General features: G+C 38.4%; 1 protein-coding gene across 2 annotated transcripts in view; it reads right to left on the bottom strand.

The window, feature by feature from the left end:
• Window positions 1-20,319, bottom strand: part of LOC126175774 (uncharacterized) — a 47,876-nt gene extending 27,557 nt beyond the window's left edge. Inside the window, exons 1-3 of one of the 2 annotated variants that reach the window (XM_049922747.1) lie at window positions 20,185-20,319; window positions 19,998-20,108; window positions 2,857-4,434 (exon numbers count right to left, since the gene is read on the bottom strand). In XM_049922747.1, coding sequence (XP_049778704.1) covers window positions 2,857-4,397 — 1,541 coding nt within the window. In that variant the 5' untranslated portion in view covers window positions 4,398-4,434; window positions 19,998-20,108; window positions 20,185-20,319. The remainder of the gene's footprint in view (window positions 1-2,856; window positions 4,435-19,997; window positions 20,109-20,184) is intronic. The other variant, XM_049922748.1, reaches the window with a different exon arrangement.
• Window positions 20,320-21,558: the final 1,239 nt, after the last annotated feature.

The following is a 21,558-nucleotide window of genomic DNA, read 5'->3' as shown; positions in this document are numbered from 1 at the left end:
ATACAAGTCAGAATCAAACTTCAGTTTGTAGATCAGGATTGAGAATGAACTGGTCAGTTCGAAACCAGTCACGAAAATATATGTAGGCCTACTGCAACTGTGACAGATTTGTAATAAACACTTTATGAAATAAAACTGTTCCCAGTCCTACATCAACAAAATATTGAAACTGCAAAATAACATACTTACTCGATTAGTAATGCAAGGCGCTGAGTTTTAATGAAAAGGTACGATGATCTATGCAGTTGTAGCATAAACCATTTTAGCACAAATAGCACAAATCTATACAAATGTAGCATTAACAAAAGTTTCCACAAAATACTGATTCATTTCAACGTGTAACAATTTGTGTCCTGTGCTTCCATTTTGAAAATCTGGACACACCTCAGGTTAAGGTGACTAAATAAGTAGCCTGCCAGGAAGTAAATAAAACAGAAAGGGCGATCGTTGGGGTAGTTTGGACCTGCACTAGTACTGCTTCCAACATGATACAGAGAGGAAACCTCTGACTATCAACATTCATGCAAATAAATGTAAAAACCCCTCCTGATACCCTCTCAAGGCAAGAACAGTTCTGACAGAATTTACTGCAACCTCGAAGCATTGGGGAATGGTCATCAGGAAAATGTGTTTCTTGAAGATCCACAGATTGCAGAATAAGAGGAAATCAGTTGTAATTCTGAAAGGTGACAGTAATATCCATTACAGTTGTGCTGGATCATCGCACAGAGGGTGTGCTGGTTAGGCGTGAAGGGGTCAGGTGGTCTGGTTACGCCCCAGGATCACTGCCCATCACAAAGCCTCTTCCCCAAGATTTCTTTTTCTTCTCTTTTCCTTTTGGCAGTCTAGATTCTTGGGAACCCTTGTCCATTGTGGGTGTAGGAACTGATGAATAAAGGGCAGCCCTTGGACTCTGACTCTGTGGGGCTACTTCAGCCACCTGCTGGTGTCAGACCTGATAGTGGATTTCTGGTGAGAATGGATGTACAGGTAGTAAAGAGCAATTTTCTTATTATTTAATACAAAAAAATCCAATGATGATGCTTTAACTTTAGCAAAATGTTTGTGGTTACCAAAAACAAATTTACTTCCTATATCATATTCAAAGTTTTATGAGAAGTAATACTCGGGTATAGTCCCTGGTATTTCGCTTAGTTTTTCACATGTCTGAAGTGCTCGAGATTGTGCAGCAGAGGCAGCTTTCATCAACACAGATTCATTTTGCAATTTTCTTAAATGAGTCTACTCCAAGTTAATCTTCTTTTTGTGCCACAACAGATAATGGTTTCAACACTGACAAAAGTATCTCCATCTGTTCTCGTACACATCAGGTACTGAGTATATTGTTTTACTCCCAGTATTCTGGTGTGTTGCTCTTCCCATGGGACAGCCAGAGCAGGGAAAGTAGTTCAATTATAACTGTCCACATTAAAGTGCCAATACTATCTGCTGAAACAACTGAATCAGCACAGCCATTACAATGATGTAGTCCGATGCATTTAATGTGCAAAACATCCATGCTGATGCCACCTACTTCAATCATGGGCTCTCACCATGGGCTCCATTCAGCCACAGGGAAGGTCACCTGGCATGATGGCCATTGCCAGGAGTCCAGATGCCCCCCTGTAGATGGGCATCTACTCCTTGCTAGCAGTGCAGGCATCAGACATGTGAGGCCTCTGTTGTCAGGGGCTACTACTAAAACAGTAACTGACGACCCCACCACAAAAAATTGGCTACCACATTGACTTTTAAGTGCATAAATGAGCCTATGTAGTTTCTGCATGTAAGAGGATCTTTAATGCAGTTGGCACTATTTAAGGTGCTCTTCCCTAGTCTCAAATCCAAAAGAGGACCAAAAATTATTACTTTGGCCAAAAAATTGATATAAATTAAATGGATAAAGTCGTGAATGAAGAAGTATCTAGAGACATGGCTGGGTGGTACCTCAAAGATTGCTACTATGGGAAGGAAAGTACAAACAGAGATGGGGGATAAAAGCACATGAATGGAAGTTGGTGTTGCAATAGCTTGAGTCCCTGTGTTCTGCATGCACATACTCACGAATTGAGAGCTTCCTGATGGGTACATGACAATGAAAGAATCAAAATGTTAGTAACTACAGGGGAAGGGGGGGAGGGGCAGGCTAGAATATTATCACACAGATGAAGTATTAGTTTCATTGAATAATGCCGACAAATGAAGCAGCTGTAGCTGTGTTGTCGTACAATAAATATTTTGTGCTAACCCTGCAGTTCTAACAACAGTTTTTCTGTTAATTTCCAATGATTGGTTAGACAATCATACTTTTATACCTACACAAATATTTATTTGCTAGCTGGTCCTCATTTTAGGGTCACAAACTGCTACCAAGTTTTATAAATTACATCCTATCTCTTCAGAGTTGACTCAAAACTTCTGTTAGGTGTATGTTACAGCACTACATAATAGCAAGGTGTATGTTACAGCCTAAATAATAGCATACCTTTAAATACCTGGGTTGTCTTTCAAACTGCTTACTGGGAGAAATACAAAAAAGTTCTACCACCTATCACAAAAAATAATCTTGTTTTGATCTACTGATGTCTGAACATTCATCAGCTGCAGCTGCTGTCAAGCTACCTTATTTGTCACACTCAGATGGAAATCTCAATTAAAAAACGATACACATGAACTGAAAAGTGACATCTTTTTCAACACAAGGCAACAAAACAAATCTATGCATAATACTTGGAGATCAACTAAGACCTTCAGTGTAAATCACTTAAAATTAAGTTACAGGCTACTTTATTGATAAACATACCAGATTTTAATTGTCCAATAGCCATAAATATGGCCACAACAGTTCATACATACCCCATTGCTATATTGTTTCCATCAATGATGACTGGTCGCAACCCATCCTTCTCTTTGTCACTCGCATTTGGGTTGTAAATGTTGGTTCCATAAACACAGGCTGGCGATTGTGAAACTTCTGGAGCTGATTCTACAGAGTTCTCAGGTGCTACATTTTGGGTTGTCGAGTTTTGTTGTACATAGTTTTCAGGTGCTACATTTTGGGTTGTCGAGTTTTGTTGTACATAGTTTTCAGGTGCTACATTTTGGTTTGTCGAGTTTTGTGCAGTTGAATTTTCGGCTGCATTTCTGATAGTTGAAGTCTGATTTCCAATCAGTGCATTTGAAGGGTGATGGGGAAAGTAAGCGCAAGTAGACACAGGTATACAGTTTGATCGGCCTGCTTGACTGCGAGCATGTACTAAACGGTTATGAAACGCAGCTCTTTCCCTTTGCCGCCGAATGGAAGCTCTGGTACCCTGTGCCCGTCTCAAAACAGGAATCCGTCTTTGCACCATCTCCTCCTCATCTCTGAATGCATCTCTGAGTGAAAAAGGCAACACAGGTGTCCCAACAGATGAGTCAGAAATATTTACAGGTGGTCTTCCATCAAGAGAAATATAATCTATTAAATGTTGCGTATAATGGGGAATTAAACCAGTTACACTTGTAGATGCTGAAACCATTTTCTTAGGTGTTATGTCTGAATTCTGCACAGGAGTTTGTGCAGGAGGCGAATCTAAAATTATTACATCCTCTTGAGGTGTTTTGCGCTCCTCCTTTGTTTTGATGACTGACACTTCATCATCTTCTGCACTAATGAAGATAATGTCATCTCCATCCCCACTGCTCCCTTTACTGTCAATATCAATTTTCTGCTGCTTCTTAGGTCTACTTCCTGAAATATCGCACAAGATTTCAATCCCACTATCATCACGGTTTTTTCTTTTCCTGCCTCGCTGCACATGTGAAACTTCATTTGAAGTAGTCTTCGAAGCCTTGTTCCCTGCAGTCCCTTGTCCTGGAGAATCTGTGATGATTATAACATCTGACGTATCCGCATCTATTGGTTTGTTACCACTGGAAGACGGCTTGTGTGATTTTGTTTCCAATATACTGACATCAGAAATCTCTATGGGAATTACTTCAACAATGGAATCCTCCATGTCAAGGCTTCGTACTGAATCTTCTGAGACAGTTGACGACTGTAAATCTGCTGTCTTATTAGATTTAGGCAGCACTTGTGATGAACTGGTGTTACTACATACCAAAGCACTACTACACTTCCCCACTTCAGCAGATGGAGTATTTTTCGTCAGACTCATCGAAGAATGTTCTGCAATAGATGATGACTGCTCAACACCAGAAATATAGTCACAGCTGGACAAAGACTTGCACAAATCAGTGCAATGATGTAAGACTGAATCATGTTTCCTCGTGCTTTTTGCTTCAAGGTGGCCTTCTGATTGTGACTGTTTTAACACGCTCCTGTTTCTAGCCATCTTCCTCTTAACAGCAACTCCAGAAATATTTGCTAACACCTTTTTGTTTCGAAGCATCATAGCCTACATCAAATTTGTCCCTAACTAAAATACAGTCCTGTAACAGAAATAATTTTACGCGTAAAACAGAACCAATCAATTTGCAGTACAGTACTTTAGCTCCAAACTCTGAAACAAAAATCAAGAATTACACACTGTGCATAATACTTAGAAGATTCTCCAGCACATTTAATAATTCTTATCATTTGCTTAACTATATGTAGCATTATCACAGATAGTGATGTTCATCATACAGCTTAACAACACACACACACACACACACACACACACACACACACACACACACACACACACACACAGACAGACACAGACACACACAGACAGACAGACAGACAGAAAAGATAACAGATGAAAAATTGAAGTTTCAATCAACAGACACTGCTGGCAATAGAAATAAGGTAGTCTATTGTGACGGATACAAGAAACCATCCCTCTCTCTTACTATCATTTTACAGCATATCAATATAAATTATAGGATGGAAAACTTTATTAGCATTCAAGATGCTCAATGAAACAAACTTGTCTTATGTGATTTGAGGTTTTTCAGGGATATATGCTGCTTCCGAGGTTCTCGGGTTTACTGCCGGGTCCAATTGTCGAAGGTCCTTGATATTTCGGCAAATAACCGTTCTGCCATCAGATGGTGCCGTAGTAGTTCAGCACCACCTGGTGTTGGCAGAACGATTTTTCGCCAAAATATCGTGGGCCTTCAACAACTGGATTCAGCAGTACATCCAAGAACCTCAGAAGCAAACTTGTCTTGTTTAGCGTATATACTTTCTTATGTGTGCACGTGTGTAATATAAACTATGCAAAGAGGGATTAAAACCAGTTGATTTGGGGTTTTTGAAAAATTAAGCAATGAGAAGACAAAACAGCTGAATTACTGAAAGATATAGTGTGTGCAGAAGAAGCACTTCTACAGTTGCAAAAAAGGTTTCAACTGACAGAAGCAAACAACAAAGAGGCATACATGAAGAACACTGAAACCAGAGATCATCAATTGGATTAAATGCAGCGATACAAAAAATTATGGAACGGCAACCACACTCCTATAGTGGACTGATGCATGGGGCACAGTATCACACAATAGGAAACAACATTCACACTAGCTTTCAAGCACTAACTCTTTTTCCAGCAATCAAACACATTCACACATACAACCACACAGACACCCAAACATACATTCCTGTGGCCATGTGGTTGTGTGTGTGAATGTGTGTACTATTGCTGGAAAAAGGGCTAGTGTTCGAAAGCTAGTGTGAATGCTGTTTCCTGTTGTGTGTTACCATGCTACACGCATTGATCCACTATAGATGAGTGGTTGTCTTTTCCTTCCTTTACTTATTGCTCCATCCAGAAGAGAGAAGAAAATACACTAAATCAAAGAAGTAGTGATTACTTAAAAATACAACCAGAAAAATGCAAAGAGCATAAATGTTGATGGGTGAGCAAGATATGGAAACAAATTGTCGTAGGAAATTTTAGCACTGTACTCACAGACAGCTTTACCATTACTTCAGGAAAATTACAAATAAAGATATTAACCTGCAAAATGCGGGCACGTGATCCTTGCCGCGTGTAGAAGAAAGAGGACGTAATTACCATGAACATAACGCTGGACGAGTTAATGACAGTAACAGTAAAAGAAGTAAGTAAGAGAACACAAAATGAAGATACCTTTACAGTTACTCAAATCAGAGGATAATGTCAGAACCAGAGGTTTGAGCAGGCGTTCTGAATCTACATAATATAATCAGTTTAAAAAAATAAAAAAAATCATTATCATCCCATTACCACAGACAGCACTAACAGATAAAGCTGAGAACTAATAAATGATAGTAAACTTGTAAATCAGGTGACATTACACATTTGTAAATTATTGTGTACAGTAAAGTACAATTAGGGAGGGAAAAAAAACAAGAAATTGAAGAACTGTAAAGACCAGTGTGGACTGATGAAGTAAAGATACCAAAGCACAACTCTGATATTGTTGTTAATAATGGAAAGAGAGACTAGCATACTTTCATGGCTTCTGTTTGCTGAAACGAAGTTTTCTATCAAGTAGAATAAAATATTCAAAATTCTGGTGATAATTACAGAAATGCCAGAATAACATACATACCCACAAAATGCATGGGCACACCAAAGATAGATAATAAAGTTTGTATTACAAAGGATGCAAAGGTGAGTTCAACTTACATGTACTGTTGTTTAAACCTTATGTCAGAAATTTCAGCACACTAAGGGGGAACAGATACCAATACTAAAGTTTACAAGAGACATAGCCCTGATGGCCACAGGCAGAAAATCTTAGGAGGACTGTAAGGGGACTGAACACAAAATGAAGATACCTTTACAGTTACTCAAATCAGAGGGATATGCAGAAGAGAGAAAAAAAAATCATGAAAAGCAGTAGAAAAAGTGAATAGCAGCTTGCTAACATAAAAAAAATTTGGAAAATATATTGTGACCGGATAACGACAGTGTGAATTAGGATAGACTGTTACTCACCACAAAGAGGAGATGATGCGTGGCGTAAGGGGAAACTTGAAACTAAATTTAAACTATTGGATAAAGCTCTTCAGATTTAGAAAGATACACACAACAGACAAACACATGGCCCCTGTCACTTCCAGGCACAGACACTTCAGCAACAAGGATGACACAGGCCATGTGTGTGAGTATTGTGTATGTGTGAATGTGGCTGAAGGAGGATTTGGTCCAACAGCTTAAGCCACTTTTTAGTGCTTGTCTGCTGTTCAAAGCCACCGCAATCTATCCCAATCCGCAAGAACATGTAAGCAGCACGTGTGTGTGTGTGTGTGTGTGTGTGTGTGTGTGTGTGTGTGTGTGGGGGGGGGGGGGGGGGGGCACTTGCAAGTGTTGAAAACTACATGTACAAATTTTAGAGTGTTACTGGGAGATAAAAAGAAACACCTATTTTATTTGACAAAAATTTCAGATACGCCATTCTCCAGCTGACATTAATGTCACATAAAAAGTGTTTCTTTTCATCTTCTCTAAAAACTATAATAAGAGTTTGTACGAGTAGTTTTTTTTTTTTCTTCTTCTTCTTTTTTTAAGCAAGAAAATCCTATTCCTGTCCTGTCACTGGTATATTTTAGAAAATATGTCATACAGTCAGCAGGGAAAGTAGCTATCATCTATCTACTCTTCTGCAGCAATTATACAGTTTTTATATGAGAATGATCCACTAGTAATGCCATATGAATTATCACTATCAAACTTCGAGCATAAGCCAAGTTTGAACATTCAGTTGGCAGAGCATTCTGCTTAGTAAAACATGGCTGAATTCGATGGCTGCGTCACCACCAGTCTCATTTGGATACTCTTATTTACACACGATCTTTGTAAGAACTACTCCTTCAGCCCCTCGATCTCTCGTAGTCCACGCAGCAAACCTACCAATATTTCTTTCCGCTTAACCCTTCTCTTATCCCTCACAGTCAGGTCTACAGCTTTGCTGACATATTTACAACTTTTTCTTAGAGGCCTCCCCCTAAAATTCACCCCAATCCCCACCTCTCTCTCTACCTTGTACTCATTACCAACACAGAACTATCCATATACAAACACATACATGAATACTTTTCCTATACTCTCTCCACTGTCAGCCTTTATTGCTCCCTTTTCCTTGCCCTTTTGAACATTCTTATGCAATTTGTGAGCTCAAAATAATTATAACTGGGAACAAACCATACCAGACACTGGAACAGGACAAATTTCAGCTGCAACCTGAGTTCATAATTTATACAAACCTGGGCACAAAGAGATATTCAAGCAGTCTTCTCACATCAACAAGAGGTGAATTTTTGTGTGTTCATACACTGTACTACCAGCAATCATTTTGTATTTATTTCTAGTATGTGGCAAATCCTGTATCATCTACACAACTGAAGCTTGACACATGTTATAAAACTATATATACAATGTGCCTCAAACATGTAAAAGACAACAACGAATCAGCAATTACCTCATGATCCTCAAAATACGAAACTATATATGAAATACATCCAACGAATAAGATAATGCAACTTACATAGTGCCATACTGTTCCATGTAATTTTACTGTATGTGCCTTGGACATGCATTGTTATTCATTACAAGGGCATTAGCCAAGCAAAACTATGTGTGACAATACCCCCTAGGTGTGTATTGGAGCATTCAGTCTTCAAGTGGGGCTTTTCTCTACATTCTAATACTCTCAAGGTGTAATTTGTTTCCATTCTTTCTATTGCCAAGTTTTTGGGTAAAATGATCTGATGGACAACAGGTATCTTATTTCGTGCCACAGATCTTAAATGGTTATTAAGGTCAGAATTTGAGCACATCACATCAGTCTAGTAGATCCCTCTGATTTTCTTCAAACTACAACAGAATGAATCTTGTTTTATGGACAAGAGTATTATTGTATCTCGTTGTTACAGGAAGTGTCCGATTTCAAACTGTTGGCATAGTGTGGGTAGCATGGTACTGTCTCAGTGGTATTCATTAACACCTCCATTCATTCTCCTAAGAACTAACATTAGTTACCTCATGACAAAGCAGGGACACAGCCCAATACCAATTTCACATTTTCCAATACCAATTTCACATTTTCACTGTAATGACAACAAGCACTAGTAAATACCTTTCATTGCTGCTCAGTATTCTGTAGACTCTACTTTTGCTACTCCACAGAACAATGGCAGTGTTGCCTGTAACACAAACTGAAGTAACACACACATTCATTCATTCTTGTTGCAACAGCTATCAAGTATTTCTAATTATTTACAGAGTACACTCTCATATCATGTAATTTCTTAAACTCACCAAAGTGATGGTTAAGTTTAGCAAGCAGTGGATCTAGGCACATGTAACTTCTCAGTAACCTCTCTGAGGAAATACTCATGCTATTGAGGTCCATCATACACATAATATGCTACAGTTTTCACCTGCAGCCATTAGCGCTTTGCACTGAAAGCTGGCAACAGTGCCTTGGGCTGTTGGGAATCTTCTTACTCTGTCTCGACTATAGTGCAAAATGAAACTGCGAGTTTCTTGTGTTTATTCACTTCTATTTCATTTCAGACAGACTAAAATGCAAACAGTGGCATATGCCCTACACATGGAGTGAAACGGAGGAAGAAAAGCATGCTGCGTTACTAAACCCATGAATGAGTGTGATAACAAATTTGAGAAAGGAAAACGATGAACCTTTACTTCTTGTTACTTGAATTTTAACGAAACCTGCAACAGCTTTGAAAATACTGTAAGTAAAAACACTGTTGTTACGACAGGGAAAGGCCAGTATACTACAGACGGTGATGTGAGTGGTACAAGGCTGCAGACACCAAGAAACAAGTGGCTGAGGGAGTGACAGCTTTGAAAAATAAATATGACTTATTATAAGAGAAGGGAACATAAACAATCCCCATGTTGCTTCAGATAGACAACAAATTTTTGATGTGTAGAGAGCAGTGTGCAATGCGTACATTCAGTCATTCATAATAAGACACCAACTTAGGCAAGAAGGAAAGAAAAAATTATTAATTGTCTGAAAAGATGAGATATTGCTCTCCAAGAGGATTTGAACAAGACTGAACTGCTCAAGTTTGTGGAGCAAAAGAAATAATTATTTCCAACATGTATCACTGATGAAATTTCTAAAAGTCACATGTGTGGTATACTTCTGCTTTATTATTTCAATACCACTTAAGAGCATATGAGTGCAAATAAAAAATTACACTGTAATAAACAACAAGAAGTCCATCATCTCTGAAGTAGAGAACCTCCTTGAGGAAGCTGTCAATCAATTGACTAGTCAGACCTCAGAAAAAATTCTGAACTGCACAGCAGTACTTGGAAGCCTGTACGTAAAATTTAATTCTACAACTGGGAGGGAGCAGCAATAGCTGAAACAATACAGAAAAGAATGATTCTCAATCAGATTCTGACAGTGATGAGAGAGGTGGTCATCCATTATCATAACTGCTACACACCCAGGAATTTAAAAGGAGAGCTTGTTATCAGCTGATCATGATATAATTTCATATTATGACCATGAGTGTTTGACATTATCACGAAACTAGTTTGCATTTCTATTGTGAAGTGTGACAAATAACTTCATATTTCAGAATAATACACACTGAATAGTTCTTTCCAATTTTTAGCATTTATGTAACTAATAGCTGTACATAAATTTATGGAGACAAATTCAGTCTGCATGTTGCACCAGTTTTTGTTTTGCCATGTCTGTGAATAGTGGTGACCAGACACAGGGTGTCATGTATCATGTCCAACACTGCCACTAGGTTATTGAACTGTCAATAGCAATCACTCCTGCACTAAAAATGTTCACTGTCAGTCACAATAACTTGTCTATGAAGTTGATGCATAATACCATTACTTGCTTATAAAGGCTGATATCACAAACAGCACTTACAGTGAAGTGTCCAAGATTGTTGGAAAGCATGCCGACATGAAACAGGCATCACACACAATATGGAAAAAAGTTTTTAAATATATAAGAAATTTTAAATTAACAAACCGTGATTATTAATTGCAGAGTAATGCATGCTTTTAAGCAAAGTGGATCTGTAATAAATACACCTGTGTTGCAGGTATATTCTCTTTAAATCATTCACAGTAAACAATAATTACAGTGTTGTCCTTTCCCTTATTTTTTTAAATGCATTTCTTTTCATTTTGCCACTACTTCACATGACTACAAGATTATTTTTAATTTAATTTACAAATCACAAAACAGTAACAGCTAAAAAAAAAAAATAGAAAGTCAAATTTCTATCAATGTAGCTCTTAGCGTCCAACTGGTTACCATAACGCAACCAACACTCTAACTTGCAAAACAACAATGAATTTCACATTCAGAATTTCTGTGGCTGAGAAGGGTATTACAGTCTTAGTTGTTTAAACATATAAATACGGTGAAGACAATGTGTCCTTTCACCTCCCTGGTGTATTTACTTATTTCTTCTTGGTGTATTGACTTATTTTTTTTAATCTATCTTGTCGTCTTACAATGATACAGGTTTTTCCAAGGCAATACATTGTACATTAATGCATCAAAATATACAACACATGTAACATACTTCATAAGGATAGGACAGGTGTTACCTTGATTAAAAATAATGATAGTACCCAGTGATTACTACATATCCAACCACATTTATTTCAGGTAAAAAGCCCCTTCCAAATAAAACAAAGAGCAATGTATGGGAGTCGCCTGGAAAATTCAAATTTCATATCCTTTGAAACAAACAATGAGTTTCACTGACTTACATAAGACTAAAAATTAATCCAGTCCTCTCCATTCTAAAAGGAATAGAAGTGTAACTCTTGCATTTAATATTAAGATTCAGGTATTCAGCAACAGAGAAGAAGTTCGTAGTGATAATGTTCCACCCCTTATATCACACCCATCTTATATGTTACTGGTGTATCATAAGTGGCACCAAAATATGGCAATCATGGTGGGGAATGATGGATAGGAGCAAAACGGACATGAAACTTAAAACACACAATAATGATGATTTTGTATTGTTGCTGGAGCTCTTTAAATTTACTTATCAATATGCAACAATGCAGAAATACCGTAGTATTTATGAGTAGAGAACTCCTGTGTGAATAAGAGAAATGATGTAAGTTTCAAGGATGGAAAGTCTCATCAGTATAAGGAGCAAATTAAAACACACTCAGCACATAGCATGTTAAGTCAACTTGCTTTGAAATTCAAAGGGTATCATTCTGGATGATGCCCAGAGGAGACAGCACATGCATAGATGATAGACAAAATGTGCTATTCAGAAAACAAAATGTGGCTGATGCACAGATGAGTTATCATCATTCTCGACATGTTCACCCACTCTTACCTCAGAGCTCCAGGCAATAGCTTCATTGCTTAGGTTGAGAAAATTCTGATCATCAGAAACAAAGTGAGGGGAATGTAATAACTGTTTGTCGTCCCTTTCACAAACAGGAAGCTATATAATGTGTCATTTTGGAATATAAGGAAATGTAAGAAGTTCTTTTTCACAGGACAACAATGTACATATTATTATATAAAAAACTTGTCCAGAGGTATGAAATTATTTGAATTTTTGTTGAGATTATGAAAGAGGTTTCAATTTCCCAAACAAGTCTCAATTTTTTATTATTCTGGTGGGGTGCTTTAGTTTTTGGGTACTCAGATTTCTGGTGTAAAGTAGTGGGCATGGACTCAAACTCTTGTGCTATGCAACTTTACACATTTTACTCCTCTGCTAATAATCTTCACACCCTTTTCTCTTCCTATCACAAAACTTACTCTCTTTCAAGACTTGCCCTTCAAACTATTACTATCTATCCTAAAAATATCTGTCTTTTCCATCTTCTATCACCATCACAGACAAAAAATTCTTCAAGGTAACATCCCAGTCACAATTAGCAGTTAAGCTCTCCTTTGATGTACAACAAAAGCCACACATTTTCTACTGACACCAGAAGATATTTCCCTTTTATTAGCAGCAACTGTTGACCCCTCCCAGCCACAAAAAAATATTGTAAGTAAATAATGCATTGCAGACTTATCTAAAGAGTTCTTTCCTGTTAAGTATACAGGGTTTGCATAAAAAGTATTGGAAAAAGTTTCAGAAAAGTAAATTTGAGATATTTCTTAAGTGCCTCAAAATTTTCAAAGTACAGCCCTTGAGCATCAACACACTTTTGCCAGTGGCTTTTCCATGACTCAAAAGCCCCTCATAGGCACACTCCGGAAGGTCTGTAAGGTTGGTTGGTTGGTTGGGGGAAGGAGACCAGACAGCGTGGTCATCGGTCTCATCGGATTAAGGAAGGATTGGGAAGGAAGTCGGCCGTGCCCTTTCAGAGGAACCATCCCGGCATTTGCCTGGAGTGATTTAGGGAAATCACGGAAAACCTAAATCAGGATGGCCAGACGCGGGATTGAACCGTCGTCCTCCCGAATGCGAGTCCAGTGTCTAACCACTGCGCCACCCCGCTCGGTAGGTCTGTAAGGGTCTGTGTGCAAACTTCTCTGACAGCACTTTGGGTCCCACAGTGGTGTCCATCGAGGGAGCATTTCATTTTTCGAGAAAAGGAAACAGTACCAATTCAGAATAGCAAAGGTGTTGCAGAATCATTGCAATGCCATTTATTGTCAGGTAGTCAGCGACCGTGGAGCAGGTGGGGTTGGATGCATTATCGTGACGCAATTTCCAGTTTCTGGTGATGGCTGGCCTGGTGGTTGGCTGCTGTGCACTGTTGTCTATCAATGCCAGTTCAATCTGTGACCATGTGCACCCTTAACTCAGGGTCTGAGTTCACCGTTTCACAAACACACTGACGGATTGTCGTTGGTTCTTGATGTCAACAGTCTCATCCTCCACCCTCCCTCGTCCATCTATGAAATCTGTAGTTTGTGACATGCTTTCATTCTTCAACCTTGACGATATACAACCAAAGTCTCATGCCAATTTGCTCAGTCCAACACAAAATTTGGTGACATACCACTGTTCAATCGTTCCCTGGATTTTGCTCTTGTGCCAAGTCACTCAACAAGGTTCCACTAAAAACATGATCTTGTCTGAACAAAGAATAGCAGGTGACTAGTGCTCGGTGGGTATTAAAGATCACCTCCTCCTGATCTAAAACGTGAGGAGTGAACACAATGAGACTGTTATGAAACTTCCTGGCAGATTAAAACTGTGTGCCCGACCGAGACTCGAACTCGGGACCTTTGCCTTTCGCGGGCAAGCGCTCTACCATCTGAGCTACCGAAGCACGACTCACGGCCGGTCTCACAGCTTTACTTCTGCCAGTATCTCGTCTCCTACCTTCCAAACTTTACAGAAGCTCTCCTGCGAGCCTTGCAGGACTAGCACTCCTGAAAGAAAGGATATTGCGGAGACATGGCTTAGCCACAGCCTGGGGGATGTTTCCAGAATGAGATTCTGATGTTTCCGCTGCAGAGTGAAAATCTCATTCTGGAAACATCCCCCAGGCTGTGGCTAAGCCATGTCTCCGCAATATCCTTTCTTTCAGGAGTGCTAGTCCTGCAAGGCTCGCAGGAGAGCTTCTGTAAAGTTTGGAAGGTAGGAGACGAGATACTGGCAGAAGTAAAGCTGTGAGACCGGCCGTGAGTCGTGCTTCGGTAGCTCAGATGGTAGAGCGCTTGCCCGCGAAAGGCAAAGGTCCCGAGTTCGAGTCTCGGTCGGGCACACAGTTTTAATCTGCCAGGAAGTTTCATATCAGCGCACACTCTGCTGCAGAGTGAAAATCTCATTCTGGACAATGAGACTGTATTTTTCCCAATACATTTTATACAGACACTGTACATTTGCTATTGATCTTGGCTTTTTTTTCCCTTCCACAAACTCATCAGTGCTCTAAGTGTCCGACTGGTTAATACTTTTAAACACAATAGCTGAGATGTGCATTGACAAAAATCAGATACAAATTGATAGTAGTATATAGGTCATTCTAGAGAAACATGGACATATGGGTAAAAACTTAATTTTTAACAAAATTGGACTTTCCCTTTATCAGACTGGTGATACATGTTTATATTTTACTTTCAACAAGCAACATATTTAGTATAAACCTTGGTAAACATCAGCAATGGTTCTCAAGTCTCCAAAAAGTAAAACAGATAAATATTTCCGGTCCCCTGTGTTTTTGTGGAGAAAAGTCATGAAACAATTATTAACGGCAAGCTATGCAATTTCATCTGAAGCAATAGTTAGTTTCTCTGATGACTGTAACATTTCTTTTTGTTTATCATATTTTACAATGTGCAATGTAAAAAAAATTGGTTCAAATGGCTCTGAGCACTATGGGACTTAACATCTGAGGTCATCAGTCCCCTAGAACTTAGAACTACTTAAACCTAACTAACCTAAGGACATCACACACATCCATGCCCGAGGCAGGATTCGAACCTGCGACCGTAGTGGCCGCGCGGTTCCAGACTGAAGCGCCTAGAACCGCTCGGCCACACCAGCCGGCATGCAATGTCACATCTGCAACATAAAAGTGGAGAACATTTAATTTAAAAAAGCTATTCATAGATAAACAAGAAAAATGTGCTCATTACCGTGCAGAAGGTTACACAACAAAATGATGTCCATGAAAGCCTTAGCTATAAGTGTATGCAACTGGAGTTACAGATAGGATAAAACAATGTAAATGTATTTTTTTATTAGAGTGGATGGGAAGACCCCAAAAGTTATAAAACTGTTCTCATAAAAGTAATAATGTTTTCACGTCCATGTCTCTATGTCCCCTGATTTCAGAGACAAGCCAGCAAAGACAACAGTGAAGCAATACAAAATTGTTTGAGGAAGAAAGAGAGAAAAATAGAATATGAGAAATGAAGCAAAAGATATCTGGGGGGGAAAAAAACAGTGATGGAGACAAAACAGAAATGAAAGGTATCATAAATGTAACCTTTACGTTATCAATTATGTGACACAAAAGTAAATGTTCTCTGTTAAAATCAGTGAGCACAACCAAGAAAACTGTGCTGTAACATCTCAGTAAAGGAATAAAAGTATTCAGAATTTATCTGATGCAATCTTAAAATCATGATTAAAGTACTAATGAGGAGTGAAGATCTAATTACTCAACAGTTAATTGCAATGATGCATGTGCAAAACTTGCAGAGTTTTATTTTAAAGATTACAAACGTCAGCTAACGTCAGGGATGAAAGATTTTGTGAAGATAGACATTCAGCCCTTACGATGAAGATTACTGAACTGAAAAAGGTCATAGTGATGTCCCTGTGGGAGGCCATGAAATGTCCAACTTCAAGTATCCATAGTATTCTGAAACATTTTTATTACTTCCAGAGGAAGGTTTGCAAGAATATCATGTAACATTTGTGTTTGCAAACACCACCAGAATGTGGATTTCTTGGTTAGATATATTTAACAAGTTTAACCACCATTTTCTAAACAAGCTGAAGAACTCATTTCCTTGTTGGCATGTGATGCAGTGCCACAATCACAACAGAATTCAGGATATAGCCAAAATTCAGAGGTGAGTATACTGAACACAAGCCTGTTGCCAGAAATAAAATACTGTTGGGTTAGTATGTGTCAAATCAACCAACTACGATTAATTATTGGATTTGATGTCCTAAATATTTTAAAATTTGATAGTAATCATGCAGTTACATTCTGCAAATCCTAACAGCTTTTGACTGCACCGGCTTTTTGTTTTTTAATTAGAAAGATGACAAACCCTTCTGACTTTAGCAACTTTTTGAGGTACGCATTTAAGTAAAACATAAAAATAAAAAAATTCAAAATTTTTATCTGAAAAAATGTATGTACTTCTTACTCATTTCTTCCTGTCTCCGATAAAATACAAAGATGGTGAAAGGCTAGGTTGAATAGGAAATTCATTTTTCAATGTATTCAGGATGAGCGAAAGTAATTTTAAACATTTGTAGCCATTGAATTAGGAGAATGTTCTTCCCACCCCTTCACCTGAAGAGCTGGAAAGAGCCTTCAAAGAAGACTTACGACGTAACAAGTGGAACTTTAACAAGATAAGAGTCCTGAAAAACCAAACTCCCACTGTCAGGAGATGTTCAACAAATGTCTGCCCCACTGTACTAAATCTAGGCAACAGAGGAAAGTACAGTTTGTGTGTTTTCTTGTATGCTACAAGCAACAGTCTATGCTCTGCTCTTGTAACAATAAAATAAATTGTTCCATGTGCGTATCCCAGTCCAGCACATAATTTCATCTAGCCAGAAACTGCATAAACAGTGTGTGTGTGTGTGTGTGTGTGTGTGTGTGTGAATGCGCGCGCGCGTCCGTGCATGAAGACTGCTTGGAAATGTGTTAAAACAAAAACAAATCCTTATTACTTTATTTTATGTAAATATGGAGATAGTGAGAACCACATAAAAATTAAGTCCTTCCAATAACATGTAATAAACTTTTTTTAATGACAACTTGACTCATCACTATCAGTCAAATTTAAAGACATTTAACACTACGACAAACAATGTCTTTTTGAAGTATAATTCAAATAATGTCACAATGCATCATTGCAGCAGTCCCATTTGTTGCTCTAGAATGACCCACATATGGCTTGGCTTGTCCATGATAAAATGGTGATTTTACTGGTGCTGCCAAGAGTGGAGAAACTTAGCACTAGTTGAGACATGTTCATTTGTCTCCACGGACTGTCAATGTTAAGCTGCCCCTACAATGAAGCATTTCTGTACATATTGTAAGGTACAAAACACGGGACAGCAAGAAGTTAGGTTAGTGGTGTTTAACGTCCCGTCGACAACGAGGTCATTAGAGACGGAGCGCAAGCTCAGGTTAGGGAAGGATGGGGAAGGAAATTGGCCGTGCCCTTTCAAAGGAACCATCCCGGCATTTGCCTGAAACGATTTAGGGAAATCACGGAAAACCTAAATCAGGATGGCTGGAGACGGGATTGAACCGTCGTCCTCCCGAATGCGAGTCCAGTGTGGACAGCAAGAAGCCGATGCTGTCTTCCCATCACTGTTCCTTTCCCCTTGGCAGTAGTAATGCAGGAACTAGGCACACCTACCATCCCTGACAGCCACAGTGTGATTAGTCATTTTACTGTGGGCAAGCTGTACAAAGCAATATTTGTAAAATTTAGATTCTTGACACCATTTGTTCAACTTTTCTTGATCACTGCACACCACAGTGCTGAGACATTAAAAATACAGACTATTGTGATACTACATGTCAGCTTTGACTCATGATGTCATCAAGATGATGGATGTACCACTATTTAAAGTTCATATAATATAATGGCCACGACTTCACACAATACACACAGTAACAAACCCAAACATGAAAAATATTTTATTGCAGAAAAAACATTAAACTAACACGATATGTGCAGGTATTAGGGGATTTGGGTAGGCACAAACTAAATCTACGACACCCCTAATAATAAAAACATACCAAAACTGATATCTATCACAGGAACATCTCAACAACCAACAAAAATAAAAAACAGGTATCTCACTTGCACACGAGAGGGAGAGAAACAGAGTGTGCATAAGGAACCCCTCCTTAATACTGTCATGCCAACAGTGCCATTGGTTTGAGAAGCAGTGACTCTGGTCAATTTCATAAATTCCCTGCACTGCAGAAACTTCGCACATTCCACAGCAAGGCCATATAACTGAAGAAAATTAGTTATAGCAGCCATATCACAAATAGCAGCAGCTAACAAACGACTAGTAAATTTTGTTATAAGACCCATGCCCTCCACAAACATGAACAGTTTCAAAGATGGCACACCAAAATCATGTGTCAAAGCTGATGGGTGGCACTGCAAACTTAGACTGATATGAAATCTGAAGACTTTGGGTCATTAGTGTATTGTCTCTGCACACAGTAAACCTTAACCATCAAACAGTTATGTTGCAATGGTGTGTCAGCCATTCTTGAATGCCTGTCCTTTTTCACTGTACTTTGTACACAACATTTGCACAATGTTGAAGTTTCTCATTTATCACGTATGGCACCTTTTATACCTTCCTGGAAAAGAAAGTGCCCTACTCACACTGAAGGTATATAGTAAATTTGCAGTACAATCTCTGCACGAGGAAAGTTCTCCCTGCAGCAGTCAGGGCACTGGCTGTTGCTTACATTCTCCATTCCTAACACCCTTGCATCAGAGATCAAGAGAAGCTGTACAAATAGATAGCAGTCAGTAAAAATTTGTACTATCTTTAACTATAATAGCAGGAAACTAAACAACGTAACATACAACAGCTGTGAACTACCAGTTTCACAGGAATATATCCACAGGTATAGCACACACATAAATATTAACATAATTTTGTAGATAAATATTAAATTAGTGAACACATCTCTACCTAATTCAGTTTTACAAGTCGCTAAAATCTGATGGCTTACAGTTCCAGCAGGTACACTTAATGAACACTTTTCCTGTTTCTTACAATGCATACAGCATATAGAAACTACCAGCTACTTAAATTTTTGTTACAAATGTATACGAATACTAAACTATCGGCAATTACATGACAAATTAAATTCAAATACTGTAACCAGTTTCGTCCTTTCGGGACTCATCAGGGACACGTGTAGAGCTGCTGATAGTTTTCGTCAATATGAAGAAAAGCAGTGGCAAAAAAGGGAGAATAAAACTTAGAATAAAACTTTATATCAACTTTGCTTTTCACCAAGGCAAGCGGTGCATCGACACGTTACGTAACGTGCAAAAATAATCACGGTGTTTTCGTCAATATGAAGAAAAGTAGTGACAAAAAAAAAAAAGGGGGAATAAAATTTTCTATCAACTTAGCTTTTCACTAACACAAGTGGTGCATCGACATGTTATATAACGTGCAAAAATAATCAGGGTACACGCTTTCGTTAAACGGCACACCACAGTATAGCAACTACGATTGTTGCGGCACTACAATATACGAAGTAGTATTGCACCATTCCCGCAACGTACGTATCTCACATACTTGACTAAATTTGTCTAATATTTTTAAGAGTTTAAAATCTATATTAACCAGTATACTGAATTCAGAGCTGCATACTCACTCCCAATAACTTCGTGTACAAACAAGAGCTGTGCCTGTCAAAGCTGATTTCTGCTTAGTTGTCAATGTGAATTAAGAAGGTAAGAACGAATTTCTGGCCAAGTATCCATTGCTAGAAGCGAAACAATAGTAATTCATTACTCAAATACTGTCACAAATACCTGCGCCCAATTTTAAATGCTACCTACACATTTTTCACCAGAAAACATTCATTTTTTTATTACAAATATGTAATTCAAATTTATCATTTACTGCCATACACAGCACAATTCTTACAAAATACGTGACGTCACTGTACAACGATTTATTCACAAAGACGCTACAATCGACCGGTTCCCAAAGTCGACCTTGTGCGAACCCATTTTAGCAATAAAGATCGATTACTCTCAGTGACTTCAATATTACATTATTATTATTATTCCTATACTTAATAATTACTTTCAATGATTACTCGTGATGGTAAATCTTTCAATGAAAGCATAGGGCTACAGATACAGACATGCTGAATGAAACTTGTTTAGCTCTCAGAGATCAACGCCTAAAGCCTTCACTACCGCAGCAGTATTTTGTCAGGTGTTTCACAAAACTAAAAGAAATACTACTAATACGTAAAGGTTGTTAGTGGCACTAAAGTTTAGCGTCCAGTCAGCTGCAGATGATGAAGGAATTGAAACTGAAGATAACAAAGCAGAGGTAGAATCGCTTAACTCTGTTTTTAAATGTAACCAATCGTTAAAAAGGAAAACCCAGGAGACTTGGTACAGTTTTATCCTCTTGCCACTGAAAAGATGAGTTAAGCTAGAACTAGTTCAGGGTTACTGGGAAATAGCAGTAACCTTAAAATCGAACAAAGGTCCAGGGTCCGATGGAATCCCTATCGGATCCTATACTGAATTTCCGGCTGAGTTAGTTCCTCTTTTAACTGTTATCTATCGTAGATCCCTGAATAAAAAACCAGTAGTTGAAAGAAAGCACAGGTCACACCTGTTCACAAGAAGGGTAGTAGAAGTGATCCACAATACTACCGTCCAATATCGTTGACATTAATTTGTTTCAGAATATTGGAGCAAATTCTGAGTTCAGACATAATGAGATATCTCAAACAGAATGACCTCTCCATGTGAGCCAGCATAAATTCCAATAACGTCAGTAAGCGAAATCGAACTCACACTTTTCTCACATGAAGTAATGAAAGTTTTGGATCAATGGAGTCGGACAGGCGCAATATATTTCTTTATTTCTGAAAAGTATTTGACTTAGTACCACATCTACACATATTAATTTTTTAAGGGAAGAGGCAGCAAGTATTCTTGGATGGTGCATCATCGACAGATGTAAAGGTGACTATGGGTGTGCCACGAGAAAGTGTGTTAGGACCCTTGCTGTTCGTTTTATATATTAATAACCTCGTGGTTAATATTAATAGTAAACTTAGACTTTTAGCAGATAGTGCAGTTATTTATAATGAAGTACTCTCTGAAAGAAACTAATTAAATATTCAGTCAGATCTTCATAATATTTCAAAGTGGTGCAAAGACTGGCAACTTGCTTTAAATGTTCAG

This window comes from Schistocerca cancellata, chromosome 3, assembly GCF_023864275.1.
Source record: "Schistocerca cancellata isolate TAMUIC-IGC-003103 chromosome 3, iqSchCanc2.1, whole genome shotgun sequence".
Taxonomy (NCBI): domain Eukaryota; kingdom Metazoa; phylum Arthropoda; class Insecta; order Orthoptera; family Acrididae; genus Schistocerca; species Schistocerca cancellata.
This window is presented reverse-complemented; position numbering and strand designations above follow the sequence as displayed.